The sequence below is a fragment of the Anomaloglossus baeobatrachus genome, chromosome 5, assembly GCF_048569485.1.
Source record: "Anomaloglossus baeobatrachus isolate aAnoBae1 chromosome 5, aAnoBae1.hap1, whole genome shotgun sequence".
NCBI classification, from domain to species: domain Eukaryota; kingdom Metazoa; phylum Chordata; class Amphibia; order Anura; family Aromobatidae; genus Anomaloglossus; species Anomaloglossus baeobatrachus.
The window spans coordinates 16,869,850-16,895,016 of NC_134357.1; the positions used below are offsets into that span (position 1 = coordinate 16,869,850).

Here is a 25,167-nt window from a genome sequence, read left to right on the forward strand (position 1 = left end):
TCTTCAATGAGGGACTAACTGTCTTAAAGGGAATCTGTCAATAGTTTTCTAATACTATGAGAACAGTATAATGTAGAGGCAGAGACACTGATTCCAGCGATGTGTCACTTACTGAGTTGCTTTCTGTCGTTTTTTTTTATCAAACCAAAGTTTTATTATCAGGAGATTATCTTTATAGGACTAGTAAATCTGCTGCCATGTAGTCCAATCCCGCCCCCACTAATGATTGGCAGCTTTCTGGCTATGCATAGTGCACACAGTTGCCAATCAGTGGTGTGGGCGGGGTTACACAGAGCTCAGAATTACTAGATCTACAGCAGAAAAAACTGTGATTTTATCAAAATTACAGCAAGAAGCCCAGTAAGTGATAAATCACTAGAATCACAGTCTCTGCACCTACTTTATGATAATCTGAGATAGGGGAGGAAAAATATGGAGACAGATTCCTTTTAAAGGGGTATCTCCGATGTGGATTCCACCTCTGTGACCCACCTGTATCTGCAGAATGAGGGTCTTATAAACCCCACGGTAAGGAGATCAATGCGTTCAGGCAAAGAATGAATAGAGAGGTGGGGCGAGAGTGCAGCCTACTCCATTCATTTCTATAGGAGTTGCGGAACCAGCTGCGGAGGCTCAAATGACAGTTTCTATAACTCCCATTGCAGCAAATGGACAAAATCGCTCCTTTTGGTCCCCGGATGGACGCGGTGACCAGCGATTGCTTCTCAGAGTGGATGGGAGGGTTAAAAAACTCCATGGCTAAAAGCAGTGTCAGACTGGGGCAGCAGGGGCCCACCAGTAAAAATGACCCTTCGGCCCACTGATCAACTACATGTAAATATTACATTCACAAATCTGCCTATGCTTCTGTATAATAATAGACTGGGTTGTTTGTAAAATGAGTGAGGAGATGCGTCCTTTATCTCTACATAGTAAAACTATTGCACTGTGCCAACTACTGATTATGTTGGGGCAGGGTATGTGATGTACTACTTCAGAGGGGCCCACCGGGGAATTCTCCGGTCCTCCTGTGGGCCAGTCCAAGCCTGGCTGACAGAGGAACACACACAGTCCGCAGTATACCTTGCTAAACTATCAATGCAAATGAGAACGCAGCCATGTAATTGGGTAAAACAAGTGATTGTAGAATAAAATATAGAGCATTTTGAGAGCTAACTTTGGGGCACATCATAAAGAAACGATAGCAGGATACAGTATCCGCAATGACAGCGGTAGATCGCCCCCCCTCCCCCCGAGACCGCAGATTACTTATTTACCTGAGGCCACAATGAGCCAAGGAGCTGACACTTTACTGGAAATACTCCCAGAGTTATAGGGATTCTCAGACATCTGCAAGTTGAAGTGTAAGGAGCAGAAAGGCTGAAGACGGAAGGGAAAAGGAAGAGACAGGAATGAGAATGAGGCAGAAGCGAAATCAATAAACTCGGCAGTATATTATGTATATAAGAGAATAATTACTAGCATTCAAACTGTTAAAGAGGACCGACCACCAGGATTTAACTATGTAAACTAAATCCAGTGCTATACTGGCACTATCAGGCTGATTCTATACATACAGTGCTATACTGGCGCTATCAGGCTGATTCTATACATACAGTGCTATACTGGCACTATCAGGCTGATTCTATACATACAGTGCTATACTGGCACTATCAGGCTGATTCTATACATACAGTGCTATACTGGCACTATCTGGCTGATTCTATACATACAGTGCTATACTGGCACTATCAGGCTGATTCTATACATACAGTGCTATACTGGCACTATCAGGCTGAGTCTATACATACAGTGCTATACTGGCACTATCAGGCTGATTCTATACATAGTGCTATAATGGCGCTATCAGGCTGATTCTATACATACAGTGCTATACTGGCACTATCAGGCTGATTCTATACATAGTGCTATAATGGCGCTATCAGGCTGATTCTATACATACAGTGCTATACTGGCGCTATCAGGCTGATTCTATACATACAGTGCTATACTGGCGCTATCAGGCTGATTCTATACATACAGTGCTATACTGGCGCTATCAGGCTGATTCTATACATACAGTGCTATACTGGCGCTATCAGGCTGATTCTATACATACAGTGCTATACTGGCACTATCAGGCTGATTCTATACATACAGTGCTATACTGGCGCTATCAGGCTGATTCTATACATACAGTGCTATACTGGCGCTATCAGGCTGATTCTATACATACAGTGCTATACTGGCACTATCAGGCTGATTCTATACATACAGTGCTATACTGGCGCTATCAGGCGAATTCTATACATACAGTGCTATACTGGCACTATCAGGCTGATTCTATACATACAGCGCTATACTGGCACTATCAGGCTGATTCTATACATACAGTGCTATACTGGCGCTATCAGGCTGATTCTATACATACAGTGCTATACTGGCACTATCAGGCTGAGTCTATACATACAGTGCTATACTGGCACTATCAGGCTGATTCTATACATATAGTGCTATACTGGCACTATCAGGCTGATTCTATACATACAGTGCTATACTGGCACTATCAGGCTGATTCTATACATACAGTGCTATACTGGCACTATCAGGCTGATTCTATACATACAGTGCTATACTGGCGCTATCAGGCTGATTCTATACATACAGTGCTATACTGGCACTATCAGGCTGATTCTATACATACAGTGCTATACTGGCACTATCAGGCTGATTCTATACATACAGTGCTATACTGGCACTATCAGGCTGATTCTATACATACAGTGCTATACTGGCACTATCAGGCTGATTCTATACATACAGTGCTATACTGGCACTATCAGGCTGATTCTATACATACAGTGCTATACTGGCACTATCAGGCTGATTCTATACATACAGTGCTATACTGGCACTATCAGGCTGATTCTATACATACAGTGCTATACTGGCACTATCAGTCTGATTCTATACATACAGTGCTATACTGGCAGTATCAGGCTGATTCTATACATACAGTGCTATACTGGCACTATCAGGCTGATTCTATACATACAGTGCTATACTGGCACTATCAGGCTGATTCTATACATACAGTGCTATACTGGCACTATCAGGCTGATTCTATACATACAGTGCTATACTGGCACTATCAGGCTGATCCTATACATACAGTGCTATACTGGCACTATCAGGCTGATTCTATACATACAGTACTATACTGGCACTATCAGGCTGATTCTATACATACAGTGCTATACTGGCACTATCAGGCTGATTCTATACATACAGTGCTATACTGGCACTATCAGGCTGATTCTATACATACAGTGCTATACTGGCGCTATCAGGCTGATTCTATACATACAGTGCTATACTGGCGGTATCAGGCTGATTCTATACATACAGTGCTATACTGGCACTATCAGGTTGATTCTATACATACAGTGCTATACTGGCACTATCAGGCTGATTCTATACATACAGTGCTATACTGGCGCTATCAGGCTGATTCTATACATACAGTGCTATACTGGCACTATCAGGCTGATTCTATACATTCCTTTAGTTGTGAGATCGGATGTATAGTTTCTGAAATACAGGCAAGTAAAGTTTGTGAAATTCACTGTTATTTGATTGACAGGAGCAACAGAATATCTAATAGGTGGGTTGGGTTTTGCTAGTTATTCCCGCCCCTGTCTGCTGCCTGTCCTTCCTCCTTCTTCCTCCCCCTGTAATAACAGGGACAGGGGGAAGAAGGACAGGCAGGCAGACAGGGGCGGAATAACTAGCAAAACCCGACCCACCTATTAAATATGCACCTGTCAATCAAATAACAGTGCATTTCACAAAGTTTACTTGCCTGTATTTCAGAAAGCATACATCCAATCTCACAACTAAAAGTATGTATAGAATCAGCATGAGAAGACCAGTATAGCACTGGCTTTAGTTTACATAGGAAAATCTTGGTGGTTGGTGCACTTTAACAGACCTTTCTTATTCTATCTCTATTTAAAGAGGACCAACCACTGGGATTTTCCTATATAAACTAAAGCCAGCGCTATACTAGTGCTATCATGCTGATTCTATACATACCTTTAGTTGCGAGATCGGATGTATAGTTTCTGAAATATAGGCAAGTAAAGTTTGTGCAATATGTTGTTATTTGATTGACAGGTGCAACGGAATATCTAATAGGTGGGACGGATTTGTTAGTTATTCTCGCCCCTGTCTGCTGCCTGTCCTTCTGTGACGCCCTGGACTAGCCAGGTAGTCACAGACATAACACCACACACACACCCCCTTCCCTGGATAGTAACACCAGTCAAACAAAACCCTTGTTGCCTCCCTCCAGGGCCTGATGTCCACACCAGGTGGGGCGGAGCCAGGCGGTTGGCCCCACCCACCGAGGAGTTCACAGGCCTGGAAGCGGGAAAAGTGACAGAGATTCAGTTGGAGGTGAAAGTGAGAGGTCAGAAACTGTCGGTGTCTGGGTAGGGGCCCAGACAGAAACAGCAAGGTCGGCAGACGGTGGTGTCAGTCTGCAGGAGTTAGTGGATCTCTGTGGAACCGTAGGACCGGGGTCGGGTGGTGGCCCGCCGGTACCGAACCGGGGAACGGAGTGAAGCTAAGCACAAAGGCAACGCCATCGGACCCCGACTAGGCTTGGAGCCGCCGACAACGGTCAAATCCGAAAGTGACCGGAACCCCAGGGGTTTCCTAACAACCAAGACCTGACAGAAGGCAACAGTCCACACCGTGAGGATACACAGCCACGGCCATAGGCTAGAGATCCAAGGGCCAGCGCCTGCGGGCAACACGGGCTCCTCCGGTACCTAAACGCCGGGGAACGGACTACCGGTGGGCAACCATAGGAGTCAGAACATTCTAACAAGGTGCAGGGAAAGACAGCCACCATCACCCTGTCCGGGGAGAGCACAAACACTGCAGCCGGCTGCGGGACCCGTCCATCCAGCCGTTTGGTTTACCAGAGACTCTGTGCATCTGTGTCTGAGTGAGTACCACAGTGCCATGCGGCACCGCGCCGCGCTGTCCCTGCAACCCTGCACCCCGGCCTTCCTGCCTCCCCGTTACACCACCGGGCCCCGGGATCACCAACCCCTACCCACGGAGGGGACAACATCCTAGCTGCTCCCTACCATCACTCCCAGGATCCCCGTCATCAGCAGCGGTGGTACCAATTTTCACCACGACCCGTTGGTGGCGTCATGAACTATCTCCCAAAACAAACCGCCCCCTTTTCACTCATGGGCGAGGAGCGCTGCTCGAGTCCCCGGGTCCGGCCCACCGCTCGAGCCACCGAGCAGCAGCAGCGGACCCGAGCGTAGCGAGCCGCGACTCTTCCTCCCCCTGTCCATCCTCCTCTCTTCCTCCTCCTGTAATTACTGAGACAGGGGGAGGAAGAACAGGCAGGCAGACAGAATAACTATCAATATCTGACCCACCTATTAAATATTCAGTTGCATCTGTCAATCAAGTAACACTGCATTTTATAAACTTTACTTGTCTGTGTTTCAGAAACTATACATCCGATCTGACAACTAAAGGCATGTATAGAATAGGCCTGATAGTGCCAGTATAGCACTGTATGTATAGAATCAGCCTGATAGTGCCAGTATAGCACTGTATGTATAGAATCAGCCTGGTAGTGTCAGTATAGCACTGTATGTATAGAATCAGCCTGATAATGCCAGTATAGCACTGTATGTATAGAATCAGCCTGATAGTGCCAGTATAGTACTGTATGTATAGAATCAGCCTGATAGTGCCAGTATAGCACTGTATGTATAGAATTGGCCTGATAGCGCCAGTATAGCACTGTATGTGGAGACTCAGCCTGATAGTGCCAGTATAGCACTGTATGTATAGAATCAGCCTGATAGTGCCAGTATAGCACTGTATGTATAGAATCAGCCTGATAGTGCCAGTATAGCACTGTATGTATAGAATCAGCCTGATAGTGCCAGTATAGCACTGTATGTATAGAATCAGCCTGATAGTGCCAGTATAGCACTGTATGTATAGAATCAGCCTGATAGTGCCAGTATAGCACTGTATGTATAGAATCAGCCTGATAGTGCCAGTATAGCACTATATGTATAGAATCAGCCTGATAGTGCCAGTATAGCACTGTATGTATAGAATCAGCCTGATAGTGCCAGTATAGCACTGTATGTATAGAATCAGCCTGATAGTGCCAGTATAGCACTGTATGTATAGAATCAGCCTGATAGTGCCAGTATAGCACTGTATGTATAGAATCAGCCTGATAGCGCCAGTATATCACTGTATGTATAGAATCAGCGTGATAGTGCCAGTATAGCGCTGTATGTATAGAATCAGCGTGATAGTGCCAGTATAGCACTGTATGTATAGAATCAGTCTGATAGTGCCAGTATAGCACTGTATGTATAGAATCAGCCTGATGGCGCCAGTATAGCACTGTATATATAGAATCAGCCTGATAGTGCCAGTATATCACTGACTGTAGGTTATATAGGAAAATCCTAGTGGTTGGGCCTCTTTAAATAGAGTTAGAATAAAGCGGGCTTTACACGCTGCAACATCGCTAATGCGGAGTCGTTGGGGTCACGGATTTTGTGACGCACATCTGGCCGCATTAGCGATGCCGTTGCGTGTGACACCGATAAGCGATTTTTCATCGTTGCAAAAACGTGCAAAATCGCTAATCGGCGACATGGGGGTCCATTCTTAAAAATCGTTACTGCAGCAGTAACGAAGTTGTTCCTCGTTCCTGCGGCAGCACACATCGCTGCATGTGACGCCGCAGGAACGAGGAAGCTCCCCTTACCTGCCTCCCGGCTGCTATGCGGAAGGAAGGAGGTGGGCGGGATGTTACGTCCCGCTCAACTCCGCCAACTCCGCTGCTATTGGGCGGCGGTTCAGTGACGCTTCAATGATGTCGCTGTGATGCCGCGGTCCGTGTGGCGTCACAGCGACATCACTGAAGCGTCACTGAACCGCCGCCCAATAGCAGCGGAGGGGCGGAGATGAGCGGGTTCGCCGGTCACAGCGACGTCGCCGGACAGGTAAGTATGTGTGACGGCTCTGGGCGATGTTGTGCGGCACGGGCAGTGATATGCCCGTGTCACGCAACAGATGGGGGCGGGTACCCACACTAGCGATATCGGGACCGATATCGCAGTGTGTAAAGTAGCCTTAAGAAAGGTCTGTAAACAGCAGATTGTTGACGATTTCCACAAATCTTTTTTTTTTCTTACAATGAACAGGAATAAAAAAACCTAAGAATTAAGATAAATGAAACACAAATTTGGCCAAATATTAAACAAGATAATGGAGACAGAATAATATACAGTACCACAAGCTGATTCCAGTTATACATTAATGGACCTAACACCAGGCTACAGGGAGGAATATAGTGACAATGAACTACACAGAAGCACATAACAACTATAAAAGATCAGTGAACAGCATTTTCTGTGACTGGTTCCTCAAAGCAAAAAAAAGATTTACTGTATAAAATGCTGTTGAGTAAATCAGGATTAGAGCCTGTTCTTAGTTGGATGATAAAATACTAAAAAGAAAACTAAATATATTCTCAAAATAAGAATAAAAGATCAGTCAACAGCATTTTGTTGAAATTGATACAAAGCAAATTAGGAATTTAAGGTATAAAATGCTGATGACAGAAGAAAGCCGACCCTTAGCCTGTTATGATCTGGTCACCGTGAACGATCACAAAAATCCCATCAGCAGAAAAACACAAGAGTAGTTGGAACCTGAGCTGACCGCAATCCCCTATCTGACAGACCACACTAGAAGTAGCTGTGGAGCGTTCCTAAACACACCTAGATGCCACGTCACTGCCGGAGAAACTTACAACACCTCACAGATAGAAATGAGGAAACCTATCGTGCCTCAGAGTAGTCCCCAAAGGAATAGCAAGCCCCCAACATAAAAAGCCAACGGTGATGTAAGAAAACACAATACACAGATAGGAAATATGGATTAGCAAAGGTGAGGCCCGACTTCCTAGATAGAACAGGAAAGGAAAGAAAACTGATTGCGGTCAGTGCGAAACCTTGCGGAAAAATACCAATCTCCTGATATACAAAACCCTGAGACCACACGGTCTCTTCCCCACTATATCAAGTACTCTTGTAAATAATGGGAGAAACAAAACACTAAAAAACCCCACAATAAATACAAAAGTGGAAATAATTAAGTAGAACAGGGAGAATCTCCCTTTTCATGCAGAGGGGGAACCCCTATGCTCATCAAAACAGAAAGACAATTCCTCTCCTGCAAGAAAACAGACTTTAAGCAAAACAAAAAGAAAAACAAACACCCTAAGGTGTGGATCAGGCAATAAAGAAAATAACTTGCAACTTATCTGGAATCGTACAGGCACAGGATAAATGGAAAAACAAACTCCAAGCCAATTCAGAGACTGAGGAAAAACATCTATCACCGGCCCCAGCCAGCAGACACTGCTCTTTCTATATAGCCCAGGCTGATCAGCAATTGGGCTTCCAAAACTCCCAATTAACCCCCACTCCTGTTGAGTCACAGTCAGCTTCACCCCCAGTCCTGACCACCAGAGGCAGCTCCAAACCATCACCCCCTCGGATGACATTCACAACATCAGCCCATCCGCAGCCAGACACCGTTATGCTAAACATACAACTAAAAAGAGACACGATAAGAATAACAGGATCAGTCAACAGCATCTTGTTGAAATTGATACAAAGCAAAATAGGAATTTAAGGTATAAAATGCTGTTGACAGACGAAAGCTGACCCTCAGCCCATCCACAGCCAGACACCATTATGCTAACTAACGAGAAGTAGAACTAAAACGAGACAGAATAAGAATAACAGATCAGTCAACAGCATCCTGATGACAGTTTCCATAATTCTTATGTGCATTAGTTTAGCACATTGAGTGCATATCTGTGTAACATAAGGGAGCTATGACTAACATAGGAGTAGACGCCCTTCTATGAGGTCCACGTGACCTGCCCGGCTAACGAGACAATCATCTTCTTTATTTGTTACCTTTGGAAACAATAATAAAGCTGATTTACAACTGACCAGAAGACAATTGATTGGATTCCCCTTTAGATCAATGTCTGGAGCCTGCAGCAATCGCCAGTCCCGGCCCTTATTGTAGGTGATGAAAGTCTTCACACGCTCATCGACCTTTTTGTTGGCCAAGAATACTCCGCTTATCCCAGCTACCTAGGAAGAAAGATAAGAAGAACGAGGATGAGATACAGGCGACAATCAGTCTGGTGTGCCGAGGATTACCGGTTGTGCCCGATAAGCAAAATTTAGATCTCCTGTTTGTGGAATCTTATTAGTTACATGTTTCTAACTTGAAGAAATAATTCCAGGTTAATTTTGGACATTGGCTCAATTTGTTGCCTTTCAAGGAGCCGTGCAACCAACCCAGTACAGGTGAGCTGCATATTCCTCTTGTCTGATTAGCATTTTGGGCCCTTCTGGTGATGCCTATCTTCAGGATAAACCATGATTGTGTAATAGTTTGGGGTTTAATCCCCATCCCCAGCAGATCTAATAAACCACCTGCCATTCTGTACAACTTTGACCTTTCGCCTATGACCCCACCACTGCCTGGAATAGCAAATAAGGGATGGAGGAACTTCAAGGATCCATTCCGAAGATGGGGAAAGTCTCAGATGTTGGACCCCCTTAAGTATGGTTTTCAACAGAAATTCTTGTAAACCCTATAAATCCCAACTTTGCTTCATCTGCAAGGGGCTAGGTGATTAATCATGAGGTCCAGTGTCTATAAGATATGACATATGGCACCAGGGGACCAAGGGCCAAAATACCAGCCAATAAAGCCAACGTGACTCAGGAGAACTTGACAGGGTCTTCTCCTGTGAGAACAACTCCAGAAATTTAGACATTCCTTCCAGCTAGCACTAAAGGAACCTGCCTTGGATACGTTGTCTTGTGCCCTAGGTCTCTTTGGAGCAAGAATCAACACATTTTATAGAAAGTTTTCAGCACGGTTGATTCCCTCCAACCACCACATATTGGTTATCCCGGTGGTGATCTGGTCACACTAATGCACTTCTTTCTTCTGGAGTCACTCTCATGGCCACATTGGAGGAGTCACTCTCATGGCCACATTGGAGGAGTCACTCTCGTGGCCACATTGGAGGAGTCACTCTCGTGGCCACATTGGAGGAGTCACTCTCGTGGCCACATTGGAGGAGTCACTCTCATGGCCACATTGGAGGAGTCACTCTCATGGCCACGTTGGAGGAGTCACTCTCATGGCCACGTTGGAGGAGTCACTCTCATGGTCACGTTGGAAGAGTCACTCTCATGGCCACATTGGAAGAGTCACTCTCATGGCCATGTTGGAGGAGTCACTCTCATGACCACGTTGGAGGAGTCACTCTCATGGCCATGTTGGAGGAGTCACTCTCATGGCCACGTTGGAGGAGTCACTCTCATGGCCACGTTGGAGGAGTCACTCTCATGGCCACATTGGAGGAGTCACTCTCATGGCCACATTGGAGGAGTCACTCTCATGGCCATGTTGGAGGAGTCACTCTCATGACCACGTTGGAGGAGTCACTCTCATGGCCATGTTGGAGGAGTCACTCTCATGGCCACGTTGGAAGAGTCACTCTCATGGCCACGTTGGAGGAGTCACTCTCATGGTCACGTTGGAAGAGTCACTCTCATGGCCACATTGGAAGAGTCACTCTCATGGCCATGTTGGAGGAGTCACTCTCATGACCACGTTGGAGGAGTCACTCTCATGGCCATGTTGGAGGAGTCACTCTCATGGCCACGTTGGAGGAGTCACTCTCATGGCCACGTTGGAGGAGTCACTCTCATGGCCACATTGGAGGAGTCACTCTCATGGCCACATTGGAGGAGTCACTCTCATGGCCATGTTGGAGGAGTCACTCTCATGACCACGTTGGAGGAGTCACTCTCATGGCCATGTTGGAGGAGTCACTCTCATGGCCACGTTGGAAGAGTCACTCTCATGGCCACGTTGGAGGAGTCACTCTCATGGCCACATTGGAGGAGTCACTCTCATGGCCACATTGGCATGGCCACATTGGAGGAGTCACTCTCATGGCCATGTTAGAGGAGACACTCTCATGGTCCCGTTGGAGGAGTCACTCTCATGGTCAAGTTGGAGGAGTCACTTTCATGGCCACGTTTTAGGAGTCACTCTCATGGCCACGTTGGAGGAGTCACTCTCATGGCCATGTTGGAGGAGTCACTCTCATGGCCACGTTGGAGGAGTCACTCTCATGGTCACGTTGGAGGAGTCACTCTCATGGCCACGTTGGAGGAGTCACTGTCATGGCCACATTGGAGGAGTCACTCTCATTGCCATGTTAGAGGAGTCACTCTCATGGCCACATTGGAGGAGTCACTCTCATTGCCATGTTAGAGGAGTCACTCTCATGGCCACATTGGAGGAGTCACTCTCATGGGCATGTTAGAGGAGACACTCTCATGGCCACATTGGAAGAGTCACTCTCATGGCCACGTTGGAGGAGTTACTCTCATGGTCCCGTTGGAGGAGTCACTCTCATGGCCACATTGGAGGAGTCACTCTCGTGGCCACATTGGAGGAGTCACTCTCGTGGCCACATTGGAGGAGTCACTCTCGTGGCCACATTGGAGGAGTCACTCTCATGGCCACGTTGGAGGAGTTACTCTCATGGTCCCGTTGGAGGAGTCACTCTCATGGCCATGTTGGAGCAGTCACTCTCATGACCACGTTGGAGGAGTCACTCTCATGGTCACGTTGGAGGAGTCACTTTCATGGCCACGTTGGAGGAGTCACTCTCATGGCCACGTTGGAGGAGTCACTCTCATGACCACGTTGGAGGAGTCACTCTCATGGCCATGTTGGAGGAGTTACTCTCATGGTCCCGTTGGAGGAGTCACTCTCATGGTCACGTTGGAGGAGTCACTTTCATGGCCACGTTGGAGGAGTCACTCTCATGGCTACATTGGAGGATTCACTCTCGTGGCCACATTGGAGGAGTCACTCTCATGGCCACGTTGGAGGAGTCACTCTCATGGTCACGTTGAAGGAGTCACTCTCGTGGTCACATTGAAGGAGTCACTCATGGTCACATTGAAGGAGTCACTCTCATGGTCACATTGAAGGAGTCACTCATGGTCACGTTGGAGGAGTCACTCTCATGGCTACATTGGAGGATTCACTCTCGTGGCCACATTGGAGGAGTCACTCTCATGGCCACGTTGGAGGAGTCACTCTCATGGTCACGTTGAAGGAGTCACTCTCATGGTCACATTGAAGGAGTCACTCATGGTCACGTTGAAGGAGTCACTCTCATGGTCACATTGAAGGAGTCACTCATGGTCACGTTGGAGGAGTCACTCTCATGGTCACGTTGGCTGGCCTTCTTGGCTTAATTGACATCTCACAGGACAGGTTATTACAAGTCACCTCCAACCGGACCTGGTGCAGATGAGGTTGACTTTTATCCTCACTGCGAATGCGCCGAAAGTGGTGGCTTATTGGATGTCAATTAAGCCAAAGGGATACATAGTGTTTTTATTGTTTGGCAAAAAATCTCCACCCTCTAATTTCCCACGGCAAATACAACCAAATCTAACCAATGCAATCTAACCAATACCTCATAAAGGTCAATAACGATGTTGCCCTCGAGACCGCGACTGCTCTTCACGTTTTCCAAAGCGAGGGTGAAATAGACGCCCCTCGTGTCTGAGATGTACAGGTTGTAGGTCTCATTTTGGTTCCACTCTTGAACGGCAGCAAACACCTGTTTTTCATCTGTACTGATGATATGCATGTCCTGAAATTATAGAAGAAGGCGATCACTGGTCTAATGGTGGCCAATACAATGCAGATCTTACCGGAGACATTCTACAGTGTATCAATGTGTGATATCAGAATCATACCTTTGGGAGAGAATATTTAGGAAGTTTTATCTGAGCGAAAGATTCACGCTTATAAGATACAAAGTAGCTGGCCCGTCCACCGGAGGTCGCCTGAAAAAGAGAACATCACTATATTAATGGTGAAACAGAAAAACAACTTAGAATTATAATAATATTTATTCACTTATAGAGCGCTATTAATTCCATAGCAGGGTAGTATTATAGTAGTTATATTCTTGTATATAGGGACAGTATTATAGTAGTTATATTCTTGTACATAGGAGCAGTATTATAGTAGTTATATTCTTGTACATAGGAGCAGTATTATAGTAGTTATATTCTTGTATATAGGAGCAGTATTATAGTAGTTATATTCTTGTATATAGGGGCAGTATTATAGTAGTTATATTCTTGTACATAGGAGCACTATTATAGTAGTTATATTCTTGTACATAGGGGCAGTATTATAGTAGTTATATTCTTGTACATGGGGCAGGATTATAGTAGTTATATTCTTGTACATAGGGGCAGTATTCTAGTAGTTATATTCTTGTACATTGGAGCACTATTATAGAAGTTATATTCTTGTACATAGGGGCAGTATTATAGTAGTTATATTCTTGTACATAGGGGGCAGTATTATAGTAGTTATATTCTTGTACATAGGGGCAGTATTATAGTAGTTATATTCTTGTACATAGGAGCACTATTATAGTAGTTATATTCTTGGACATAGGGGCAGTATTATAGTACTTATATTCTTGTACATGGGGCAGTATTATAGTAGTTATATTCTTGTACATAGAGGCAGTATTATAGTAGTTATATTCTTGTACATAGGGGCAGTATTATAGTAGTTATATTCTTGTATATAGTGGCAGTATTATAGTAGTTATATGTTTGTACATAGGGGGCAGTATTATAGTAGTTATATTCTTGTACATAGGGGCAGTATTATAGTAGTTATAGTCTTGTACATAGGGGGCAGTATTATAGTAGTTATATTCTTGTACATAGGGGGCAGTATTATAGTAGTTATATTCTTGTACATAGGAGGCAGTATTATAGTAGTTATAGTCTTGTACATAGCGGCAGTATTATAGTAGTTATATTCTTGTACATAGGGGCAGTATTATAGTAGTTATATTCTTGTACATAGGAGGCAGTATTATAGTAGTTATAGTCTTGTACATAGGAGCAGTGTTATAGTAGTTATATTCTTGTACATAGGAGTAGTATTATAGTTGTTATATTCTTGTACATAGGGACAGTATTATAGTAGTTATATGTTTGTACATAGGGGGCAGTATTATAGTAGTTATATGTTTGTACATAGGAGCAGTAGTATAGTAGTTATATTCTTGTACATAGGGGGCAGTATTATAGTAGTTATATTCTTGTACATAGGAGCAGTATTATAGTAGTTATATTCTTGTACATAGGGGCAGTATTATAGTAGTTATATTCTTGTACATAGGGGGCAGTATTATAGTAGTTATATTCTTGTACATAGGAGGCAGTATTATATTAGTTATAGTCTTGTACATAGGAGTAGTATTATAGTTGTTATATTCTTGTACATAGGGACAGTATTATAGTAGTTATATGTTTGTACATAGGGGGCAGTATTATAGTAGTTATATGTTTGTACATAGGAGCAGTAGTATAGTAGTTATATTCTTGTACATAGGGGGCAGTATTATAGTAGTTATATTCTTGTACATAGGAGCAGTATTATAGTAGTTATATTCTTGTACATAGGGGCAGTATTATAGTAGTTATATTCTTGTACATAGGAGGCAGTATTATAGTAGTTATATTCTTGTACATAGGAGCAGTATTATAGTAGTTATATTCTTGTACATAGGAGCAGTATTATAGTAGTTATATTCTTGTACATAGGGGCAGTATTATAGTAGTTATATTCTTATACATACGGGGCAGTATTATAGTAGTTATATTCTTGTACATAGGAGCAGTATTATAGTAGTTATATTCTTGTACATAGGAGCAGTATTATAGTAGTTATATTCTTGTACATAGGGGCAGTATTATAGTAGTTATATTCTTGTACATAGGAGCAGTATTATAGTAGTTATATTCTTGTACATAGGAGCAGTATTATAGTAGTTATATTCTTGTACATAGGAGCAGTATTATAGTAGTTATATTCTTGTACATAGTGGGCAGTATTATAGTAGTTATATTCTTGTACATAGGGGCAGTATTATAGTAGTTATATTCTTGTACATAGGAGCAGTATTATAGTAGTTATATTCTTGTACATAGGAGCAGTATTATAGTAGTTATATTCTTGTACATAGGGGCAGTATTATAGTAGTTATATTCTTGTACATAGGAGCAGTATTATAGTAGTTATATTCTTGTACATAAGGGGCAGTATTATAGTAGTTATATTCTTGTACATAGGGGGCAGTATTATAGTAGTTATATTCTTGTACATAGGAGGCAGTATTATAGTAGTTATATTCTTGTACATAGGAGCAGTATTATAGTAGTTATATTCTTGTACATAGGAGCAGTATTATAGTAGTTATATTCTTGTACATAGGGGCAGTATTATAGTAGTTATATTCTTGTACATAAGGGGCAGTATTATAGTAGTTATATTCTTGTACATAGGAGCAGTATTATAGTAGTTATATTCTTGTACATAGGAGCAGTATTATAGTAGTTATATTCTTGTACATAGGGGCAGTATTATAGTAGTTATATTCTTGTACATAGGAGCAGTATTATAGTAGTTATATTCTTGTACATAGGAGCAGTATTATAGTAGTTATATTCTTGTACATAGGAGCAGTATTATAGTAGTTATATTCTTGTACATAGTGGGCAGTATTATAGTAGTTATATTCTTGTACATAGGGGCAGTATTATAGTAGTTATATTCTTGTACATAGGAACAGTATTATAGTAGTTATATTCTTGTACATAGGGAGCAGTATTATAGTAGTTATATTCTTGTACATAGGGGCAGTATTATAGTAGTTATATTCTTGTACATAGGAGCAGTATTATAGTAGTTATATTCTTGTACATAGGAGCAGTATTATAGTAGTTATATTCTTGTACATAGGAGCAGTATTATAGTAGTTATATTCTTGTACATAGTGGGCAGTATTATAGTAGTTATATTCTTGTACATAGGGGCAGTATTATAGTAGTTATATTCTTGTACATAGGAGCAGTATTATAGTAGTTATATTCTTGTACATAGGGAGCAGTATTATAGTAGTTATATTCTTGTACATAGGGGCAGTATTATAGTAGTTATATTCTTGTACATAGGGGACAGTATTATAGTAGTTATATTCTTGTACATAGGAACAGTATTATAGTAGTTATATTCTTGTACATAGGAGCAGTATTATAGTAGTTATATTCTTGTACATAGGGGCAGTATTATAGTAGTTATATTCTTGTACATAGGAGCAGTATTATAGTAGTTATATTCTTGTACATAAGGGGCAGTATTATAGTAGTTATATTCTTGTACATAGGAGCAGTATTATAGTAGTTATATTCTTGTACATAGGAGCAGTATTATAGTAGTTATATTCTTGTACATAGGGGCAGTATTATAGTAGTTATATTCTTGTACATAGGAGCAGTATTATAGTAGTTATATTCTTGTACATAAGGGGCAGTATTATAGTAGTTATATTCTTGTACATAGGAGCAGTATTATAGTAGTTATATTCTTGTACATAGGGACAGTAATATAGTAGTTATATGTTTGTACATAGGGGGCAGTATTATAGTAGTTATATTCTTGTACATAGGAGCAGTATTATAGTAGTTATATTCTTGTACATAGGAGCAGTATTATAGTAGTTATATTGTTATACATAGGGACAGTAATATAGTAGTTATATGTTTGTACATAGGGGGCAGTATTATAGTAGTTCTTATAGTAGATAAATGTGGAACATTGCAGGGGTTATTCATACTTTTTCAAAGCACTGTATGTATACCGTGAAACATGAATAAAAACTATAGCTATATAGTTGTATTTTGCTCAAGTAAAAGAAAAGGAAAAGTAATGGAGCTAAAACTTTTGACTGATGTTTCACTTCTTCAGCCAATGTCCTTGGAATATTAATCAAAGTATATTTTTCAGAAGAAAACAATAATGAGCACAGCGGTAAAGTAAAGAGAGTATAGAATGTTTCCTTTATCCTGTGGATGGCAGTAACACTCAGAATAATAATTACATTATAGTATTTGATAACATTTACATTTCTCCACAAGATCCATGACCTGAGCATCAAATAGTCGTCACACGGAGATTTTAACAAACTTTGCAGACCGTCATGGCGGCGTCAGGTTCTATTCAGATCACAGATTCTAGCACTCCACCTGAGAAATTCTCTGGTGTCTGGGCAGACTCAGCTGTCGACCTGCTGTGTGCTGATTTATAGGCAGGTTAGCAATAGTTAATCCCTGCTAGTCTGCTTATTAGTCTCCTTAGATCACATGTTGTGGGGAAGCCAATCACATCTGCTCTCCTCTTATTTATGCTGGCTGAATCCTTTCACCTACGGCAACTATAGTTTATCTTAGTTGGTCTGGTGAAGTGTGATGTTCCTGACCCTCTGGTTTAAGTAGTGCTTATTGCTTTGTGCGGTTGTAGAGTTTACCCCTGTTGTCTTTTGTAGCTACCATCCTGCTGTTGTTTTCCTCCTGAATCTCTTATTGTCTAAGTGTGTGTGTGTGTGAATATTGTGTGTGTGTGTGTGTGTATGTGTGTGCGCCTATAGAGTGCCAAGTATTGTTTGATATGACATACAGTATGGGTTTGGAACCTACTTGTGCACCACACAGCCAGAAGTGCCATGCTATCCCTATAATCTTTGAAGCCTGTCGTGGCGGCGTCAGGGTGTGTTCAGACTACAGATTCTGACACTCCACCTGATAACTCATCTGGTATATGATTTACATGAACCTGGTGAGTGCTATATCAAAGGCAGGCTAGCAGGAGTTAATCTCTGCTAGTCTGTTTGATAGTCTCCTTTTATCACCTGATGTGAGGGAGCCAATCACTCCCCTCTCCCCTCATATATATGCTGGCTGGAACTTTCCACCTATGCCAGCTATAGTTTATCTTTGTTGGTCTGGGCAGGTGTGGTGATACAGACTATCTTGTCTAGTGTAATACCTTTGCTCTTTTGTTGCTACCCTCCTGCTCTTGTTTTTCTCCCGAGTCTCTCTTTGCCTATTCCTGTGTGTGTGTAGTGTGTCAGAGATTTGGTGTTCCCTCATTTGTCCTTATCTGTTTATCATCTCATTCCTGCCCTGTTCCTCTCTAGTTGGAAGGGGGTATGAAAGTAGTATTTCTCAGTATAGAAAGGCATGGGACTCTGGTGTCTCCACCATTATGAGTAATCTGGAGGTGTGGGATAGTCTATCGTCCCCTAGCGTAAGGGATAACATAGGAGACCCCTGTCCCTCTCTGTGTGCAGTTGTTGTCTTTTTGCTGCTACCCTTCTGCTCTTGTTTTTCTCCCGAGTCTTTCTTTGCCTATTCCTGTGTGTGTGTAGTGTGTCAGAGTTTTGGTGTTCCCTCATCTGTCCTTATCTGTTTATCATCTCACTCCTGCCTTGTCCCTCCCTAGTTGGAAGGGGGTATTAAAGTAGTATTTCTCAGGAGTATAGAAAGACACGCGACTCCGGCATCTCCACCATTAGGAGTAATCCGGAGGTAAGGGATAGCCTAAGATCCCCTAGCATGAGGGACAGCATAGGAGACCCCTGTCCCTTGCTGTGTGCAGTTGTTGCCTTTTTGTGCTACCCTCCTGCTCTTGTTTTTCTCCTGAATCTCTCTTTGACTATTCCTGTGTGTGTACGCAGTGTGTCAGAGTTTTGGTTTTCCTTTGTCTGTCTTTAAGTGTGATTAACATCACACTTCTTCCCAATACTTCCCTGGTGGGAGGGGGTGTCAGATTAGATTTTGTCAGGAGCAGAGCCAGGAACAAGATCCAGGTGTCTCCACCATTAGGAGTATCCCTGCGGTTAGTGATAGCACAGGGCCTCCTAGCATGCGGGACTGCCTAGGTGACTCTATCCCTCGTTATACAACAATCACATAATCCTAGAATTGAAGAAATCTACCAAGCATCCCCAATTCCTCTGGGTTATGTTATCTCTTGTATTCCCATACTGTATCTCTGGGATATATGGATATTTCTCATATGTAAACAATAGGGAGTATAATGCGCAGTGCGAGGGGATATGTATACAGTATAAATATATATCTCCTTGCGTTTACTCCTTCCCCCGCCCTTTTATAGTATTTCTTTTAGCTGCCGGCAGAGATTTACAAAGTATCCGGTGAAGGAGATTTCGCTGTGTTGTGTCTGATAAGGCTCTTACTGTAGATCACATTAAACTCGCGAAGGCTTCTGGATTTAATGGCGCGCAATAAAACTGATATATCTGCAGAAAGAAGGGAAAAAAAGAACCGCTGAGCCCACACATGACTAAGGAACCGGCCATCGGAGAGGAGCAGGGGCCCCGGCCCAGGACGGAGCGGGCTCCGAGATCTGATTATCAGACTGTAGAGGAGACGATCACGGTGACATGTACTGATCGAGAGGTGAATATCCGCCAACAGCTGCGCCGTGTCATGACCGCCAGGATCCAATTCCATTAAAAGAGAAACACGCTCCGCAGTAATATCGTGTCGCTTAGAGGAGAAGCAGGTATTATCTATGATATTGACAGAAGAAGAAAGAACAATAACACCTGCCGTAATGAGGAAAAGAATGACTCGGAGGAACTGGCAGAGATTCAAGGTTCTGATGAATGGAGCGGCCGCAGTCTGAAATGTGCGCCGGCGGACACGGAACGTGGCGCTCACAGACGAAGCCAACGCTTCTGTAGGGTTTAATGCAGATAATGTCACGGATTGGAAGAAACATAAGTGAGAACACAGCGCAAGTAAAAGCGTAAAGTAAACGGGGGTAAAACATCGCAACGACTGCTGGAACCTGATCTGCTTCCATTACTGAACACCAAACTCCTGACCACCACAACAGGCTGACAGCTCCGCTCCTGACCACCACAACAGGCTGACAGCTCCGCTCCTGACCACCACAACAGGCTGACAGCTCCGCTCCTGACCACCACAACAGGCTGACAGCTCTGCTCCTGACCACCACAACAGGCTGACAGCTCCGCTCCTGACCACCACAACAGGCTGACAGCTCTGCTCCTGACCACCACAACAGGCTGACAGCTCCATTCCTGACCACCACAACAGGCTGACAGCTCTGCTCCTGACCACAACAGGGTGACAGCTCCGCTCCTGACCACCACAACAGGCTGACAGCTCCACTCCTGACCACCACAACAGGCTAACAGCTCCGCTCCTGACCACCACAACAGGCTGACAGCTCTGCTCCTGACCACCACAACAGGCTGACAGCTCCGCTCCTGACCACCACAACAGGCTGACAGCTCTGCTCCTGACCACCACAACAGGCTGACAGCTCCGCTCCTGACCACCACAACAGGCTGACAGCTCTGCTCCTGACCACCACAACAGGCTGACAGCTCCATTCCTGACCACCACAACAGGCTGACAGCTCTGCTCCTGACCACAACAGGGTGACAGCTCCGCTCCTGACCACCACAACAGGCTGACAGCTCCACTCCTGACCACCACAACAGGCTAACAGCTCCACTCCTGACCACCACAACAGGCTGACAGCTCTGCTCCTGACCACCACAACAGGCTGACAGCTCCGCTCCTGACCACCACAACAGGCTGACAGCTCCACTCCTGACCACCACAACAGGCTAACAGCTCCACTCCTGACCACCACAACAGGGTGACAGCTCCGCTCCTGACCACCACAACAGGCTGACAGCTCCACTCCTGACCACCACAACAGGCTGACAGCTCCGCTCCTGACCACCACAACAGGCTGACAGCTCCGCTCCTGACCACCACAACAGGCTGACAGCTCTGCTCCTGACCACAACAGGCTGACCGCTCCGCTCCTGACCACCACAACAGGCTGACAGCTCCGCTCCTGACCACCACAACAGGCTGACAGCTCCGCTCCTGACCACCACAACAGGCTGACAGCTCTGCTCCTGACCACAACAGGCTGACAGCTCCGCTCCTGACCACCACAACAGGCTGAAAGCTCCGCTCCTGACCACCACAACAGGCTGACAGCTCTGCTCCTGACCACCACAACAGGCTGACAGCTCCGCTCCTGACCACCACAACAGGCTGACAGCTCTGCTCCTGACCACCACAACAGGCTGACAGCTCCGCTCCTGACCACCACAACAGGCTGAAAGCTCCGCTCCTGACCACCACAACAGGCTGCCAGCTACGCTCCTGACCACCACAACAGGCTGACAGCTCCGCTCCTGACCACCACAACAGGCTGACAGCTCCGCTCCTGACCACCACAACAGGCTGACAGCTCCAGTCCTGACCACCACAACAGGCTGACAGCTCCGCTCCTGACCACCACAACAGGCTGACAGCTCCAGTCCTGACCACCACAACAGGCTGACAGCTCCGCTCCTGACCACCACAACAGGCTGACAGCTCTGCTCCTGACCACCACAACAGGCTGACAGCTCCAGTCCTGACCACCACAACAGGCTGACAGCTCTGCTCCTGACCACCACAACAGGCTGACAGCTCCGCTCCTGACCACCACAACAGGCTGACAGCTCTGCTCCTGACCACCACAACAGGTTGACAGCTCTGCTCCTGACCACCACAACAGGCTGACAGCTCCAGTCCTGACCACCACAACAGGCTAACAGCTCCGCTCCTGACCACCACAACAGGCTGACAGCTCCGCTCCTGACCACCACAACAGGCTGACAGCTCCGCTCCTGACCACCCCAACAGGCTGACAGCTCCAGTCCTGACCACCACAACAGGCTGACAGCTCCAGTCCTGACCACCACAGCAGGCTAACAGCTCTGCTCCTGACCACCACAACAGGCTGACAGCTCCGCTCCTGACCACCACAACAGGCTGACAGCTCCAGTCCTGACCACAACAACAGGCTGACAGCTCCACTCCTGACCACCACAACAGGCTGACAGCTCCGCTCCTGACCACCACAACAGGCTGACAGCTCCACTCCTGACCACAACAGGCTGACAGCTCCGCTCCTGACCACCTCAACAGGCTGACAGCTCCGCTCCTGACCACCATAACAGGCTGACAGCTCCGCTCCTGACCACAACAGGCTGACAGCTCCGCTCCTGATCACCTCAACAGGCCTCGAGCTCCGCTCCTGACCACCACAACAGGCTGACAGCTCCATTCCTGACAACCACAACAGGCTGACCGCTCCACTCCTGACCACCACAACAGGCTGACAGCTCCAGTCCTGACCACACAATAGGCTGACAGCTCCAGTCCTGACCACCACAACAGGCCTGACAGCTCCGCTCCTGACCACAACAACAGGCTGACAGCTCCACTCCTGACCACACAATAGGCTGACAGCTCCGTTCCTGACGACCATAGCAGGTTAACAGCTCCGCTCCTGACTACCACAACAGGCCCACAGCTTCATTCCTGACCACCACAACAGGCTGACAGCTCCGCTCCTGACCACAACAGGCTGACATTTCTGCTCCTGACCACCTCAACAGGCTTGTATCGGGGGAGAGGGTATTTTAACTGGGTTTGGAATAAGCCACTGATAGACACCTCTGTCCTTTGCAGGCCACTCTCTAATTTCTAGACACACATATATGGATTACAGACTGTGCTTTCCTCTTTTCATTCCTTCTCTGTGCTTCTGTGCTTCCCTCTTCTCGTTCCGTCTCAGTGTTTCTGTGCTTTCCTCTTCTCGTTTCGTCTCTATGTTTTGGTGATTTCCTCTTCTCGTTCTGTCTCTGTGTTTCCGTGCTTTCCTCTTCTTGTTCCGTCTCTGTGCTTTCCTCTTCTCTTTCAATCTCTGTGTTTCGGTACTTTCCTCTTCTCATTCCGTCTGTGTTTCTTTGCTTTCCTTTTCTCGTTCCGTCTTTGTGTTTCTGTGCTCTCCTCTTCTCGTTCCATCTCAATGTTTCTGTGATTTCCTCTTCTAGTCCATCTCTGTGTTTCTACACTTTCCTCTTCTCGTTCCGTCTCTGTGCTTTTGTACTTTCTTCTTGTGTTTCGGTGCTTTCCTCTTCTCGTTGTGTTTCTACACTTTCCTCTTCTCGTTCCGTCTCTGTGTTTTTGTACTTTCTTCTTGTGTTTCGGTGCTTTCCTCTTCTCGTTGTGTTTCTACACTTTCCTCTTCTCGTTCCGTCTCTGTGTTTTTGTACTTTCTTCTTGTGTTTCGGTGCTTTCCTCTTCTCGTTGTGTTTCTACACTTTCCTCTTCTCGTTCCGTCTCTGTGTTTCGGTGCTTTCCTCTTCTCGTTGTGTTTCTACACTTTCCTCTTATCGTTCCATCTGTGTTTCGGTGCTTTCCTCTTCTCGTTCTCTCTGTGTTTCTCCACTTTCCTCTTCTCGTTCCGTCTCTGTGTTTCTACACTTTCCTCTTCTCTCGTTCCGTCTCTGTTTCTGTGCTTTCCTCTTCTCGTTCCATCTCCGTGTTTGTGCTTTCCTCTTCTCGTTGTGTTTCTACACTTTCCTCTTCTCGTTCCGTCTCTGTGTTTCGGTGCTTTCCTCTTCTCGTTGTGTTTATACACTTTCCTTTTATCGTTCCGTCTCCGTGTTTGTGCTTTCTTCTTCTCGTTGTGTTTCTACACTTTCCTCTTCTCGTTCCGTCTGTGTTTCTACACTTTCCTCTTCTCGTTGTGTTTCTACACTTTCCTCTTATCGTTCCGTCTGTTTCTTTGCTTTCCTCTTCTCGTTCCGTCTCTTCTCCATAGACATTTATGGGCTATAACTGCCCTCTTATCCCTCAGTCACCTGAAAATCTGTATTCAACACTCATGAATTGTAAGTGATTCATCCGTTCCGGAGGAGAAAGAGACATTTTTCTAATAAGATGTATCACAAGGCTTCTTATCCTTCTACTGATTTATTAAAAAAGATAAATAAAGGTCTGGCTCCATTTTCAGGAGCACTAGTAGTTGAGTGTTGCGAGCAGCTCTGCGTTGCATCAATGTTATGGCACTTGATGTAGATGTTAGATGTGTCTCGTTCTGACCCGGAGGACCAGAAGGATCAGCATTGAATTATCGGCTGGGTGTTTTTTGACCTTGTCTGTGTGTTTTTATCCTCTTCTGCCTCATCCAGCTCCGCACAAGGTCAGGCCTCAGAGTTCTGCTCCCATCGGCGGCTTCATGTCACAATAAATCTTGTTCGCCCCTCTGCTTTTCCACACATTTGCTAATGTACACGTTGAGCTATAATTATGTACAGTCATATTTTGACACAAAGTAAATCTCTTAATCAAAAGCTACATTTGTGGAAAAGCTTAACTTCACAGAATAAAATAAAAACAGTAACAAATCGAGTAAAAAATGAACGACTATGACGTACGGCATGAATATGGATTCATTTCCGAGAGCTGCGGGCGACATTAGTCTCAATGACACCTTGATAAGACTCTTGGTTCATCTCATAAAATGCATTTCTTAATTGTCCGTGATGTTTTTGTGGCATTGTTCATTGATTCATTGTAGCATGATCAATTAATGAAAGCCTCTGGGATGATCCATTGAGGCCATGAATCTAATCCACCACCAATAAGTTATGGAGTATCCTAATATTTTAGCGCCCTTGAGGCTAAGAGCAAACATACATATCCCTAGGTCTACAAGCCAACGTCTCATCCATTTCACCCTTCTTGGCCACCATTACGGCATGATTATACTGGATGAGATGAGCAAATGTCACGCTAGGTACAGGGAAGTACCAACCGAACGGTGAAAGGGAAAGAAAACCCTGTGTCTAGGGAAGGGAGAGATTGTGACCCCTGAACAAACCTACTGCTGGTTTCTGGGGTCCCTCACCACCCTAGATAACTCGACACCTATGCGCCGAGCCGGATACCTGTCCCTAGTTATCCCTAGTGCTGGTCCCTGGCTTCCCTCACCACCCTAGATAGGTTCTACACCTATGCTCCGAACCAGATAACTGACCCCAGGTATCCCTAGAGCTGGGCCCTGAGATCCCTCACCACCCTACATAGGTTCCACACCTATGCTCCGAACCAGATAACTGACCCCAGGTATCCCTAGAGCTGGGCCCTGAGATCCCTCACCACCCTACATAGC

The 25,167-nt window shown here is 44.9% G+C and overlaps 1 protein-coding gene across 1 annotated transcript in view; it reads right to left on the reverse strand.

Moving 5' to 3' along the window:
* The window catches only part of SORCS3 (sortilin related VPS10 domain containing receptor 3), an 866,891-nt gene that overhangs the window by 205,769 nt on the left and 635,955 nt on the right, over positions 1-25,167 (reverse strand). Inside the window, exons 8-11 of the mRNA XM_075348233.1 lie at positions 12,963-13,052; positions 12,677-12,856; positions 9,096-9,242; positions 1,278-1,380 (exon numbers count right to left, since the gene is read on the reverse strand). Coding sequence (XP_075204348.1) covers positions 1,278-1,380; positions 9,096-9,242; positions 12,677-12,856; positions 12,963-13,052 — 520 coding nt within the window. The remainder of the gene's footprint in view (positions 1-1,277; positions 1,381-9,095; positions 9,243-12,676; positions 12,857-12,962; positions 13,053-25,167) is intronic.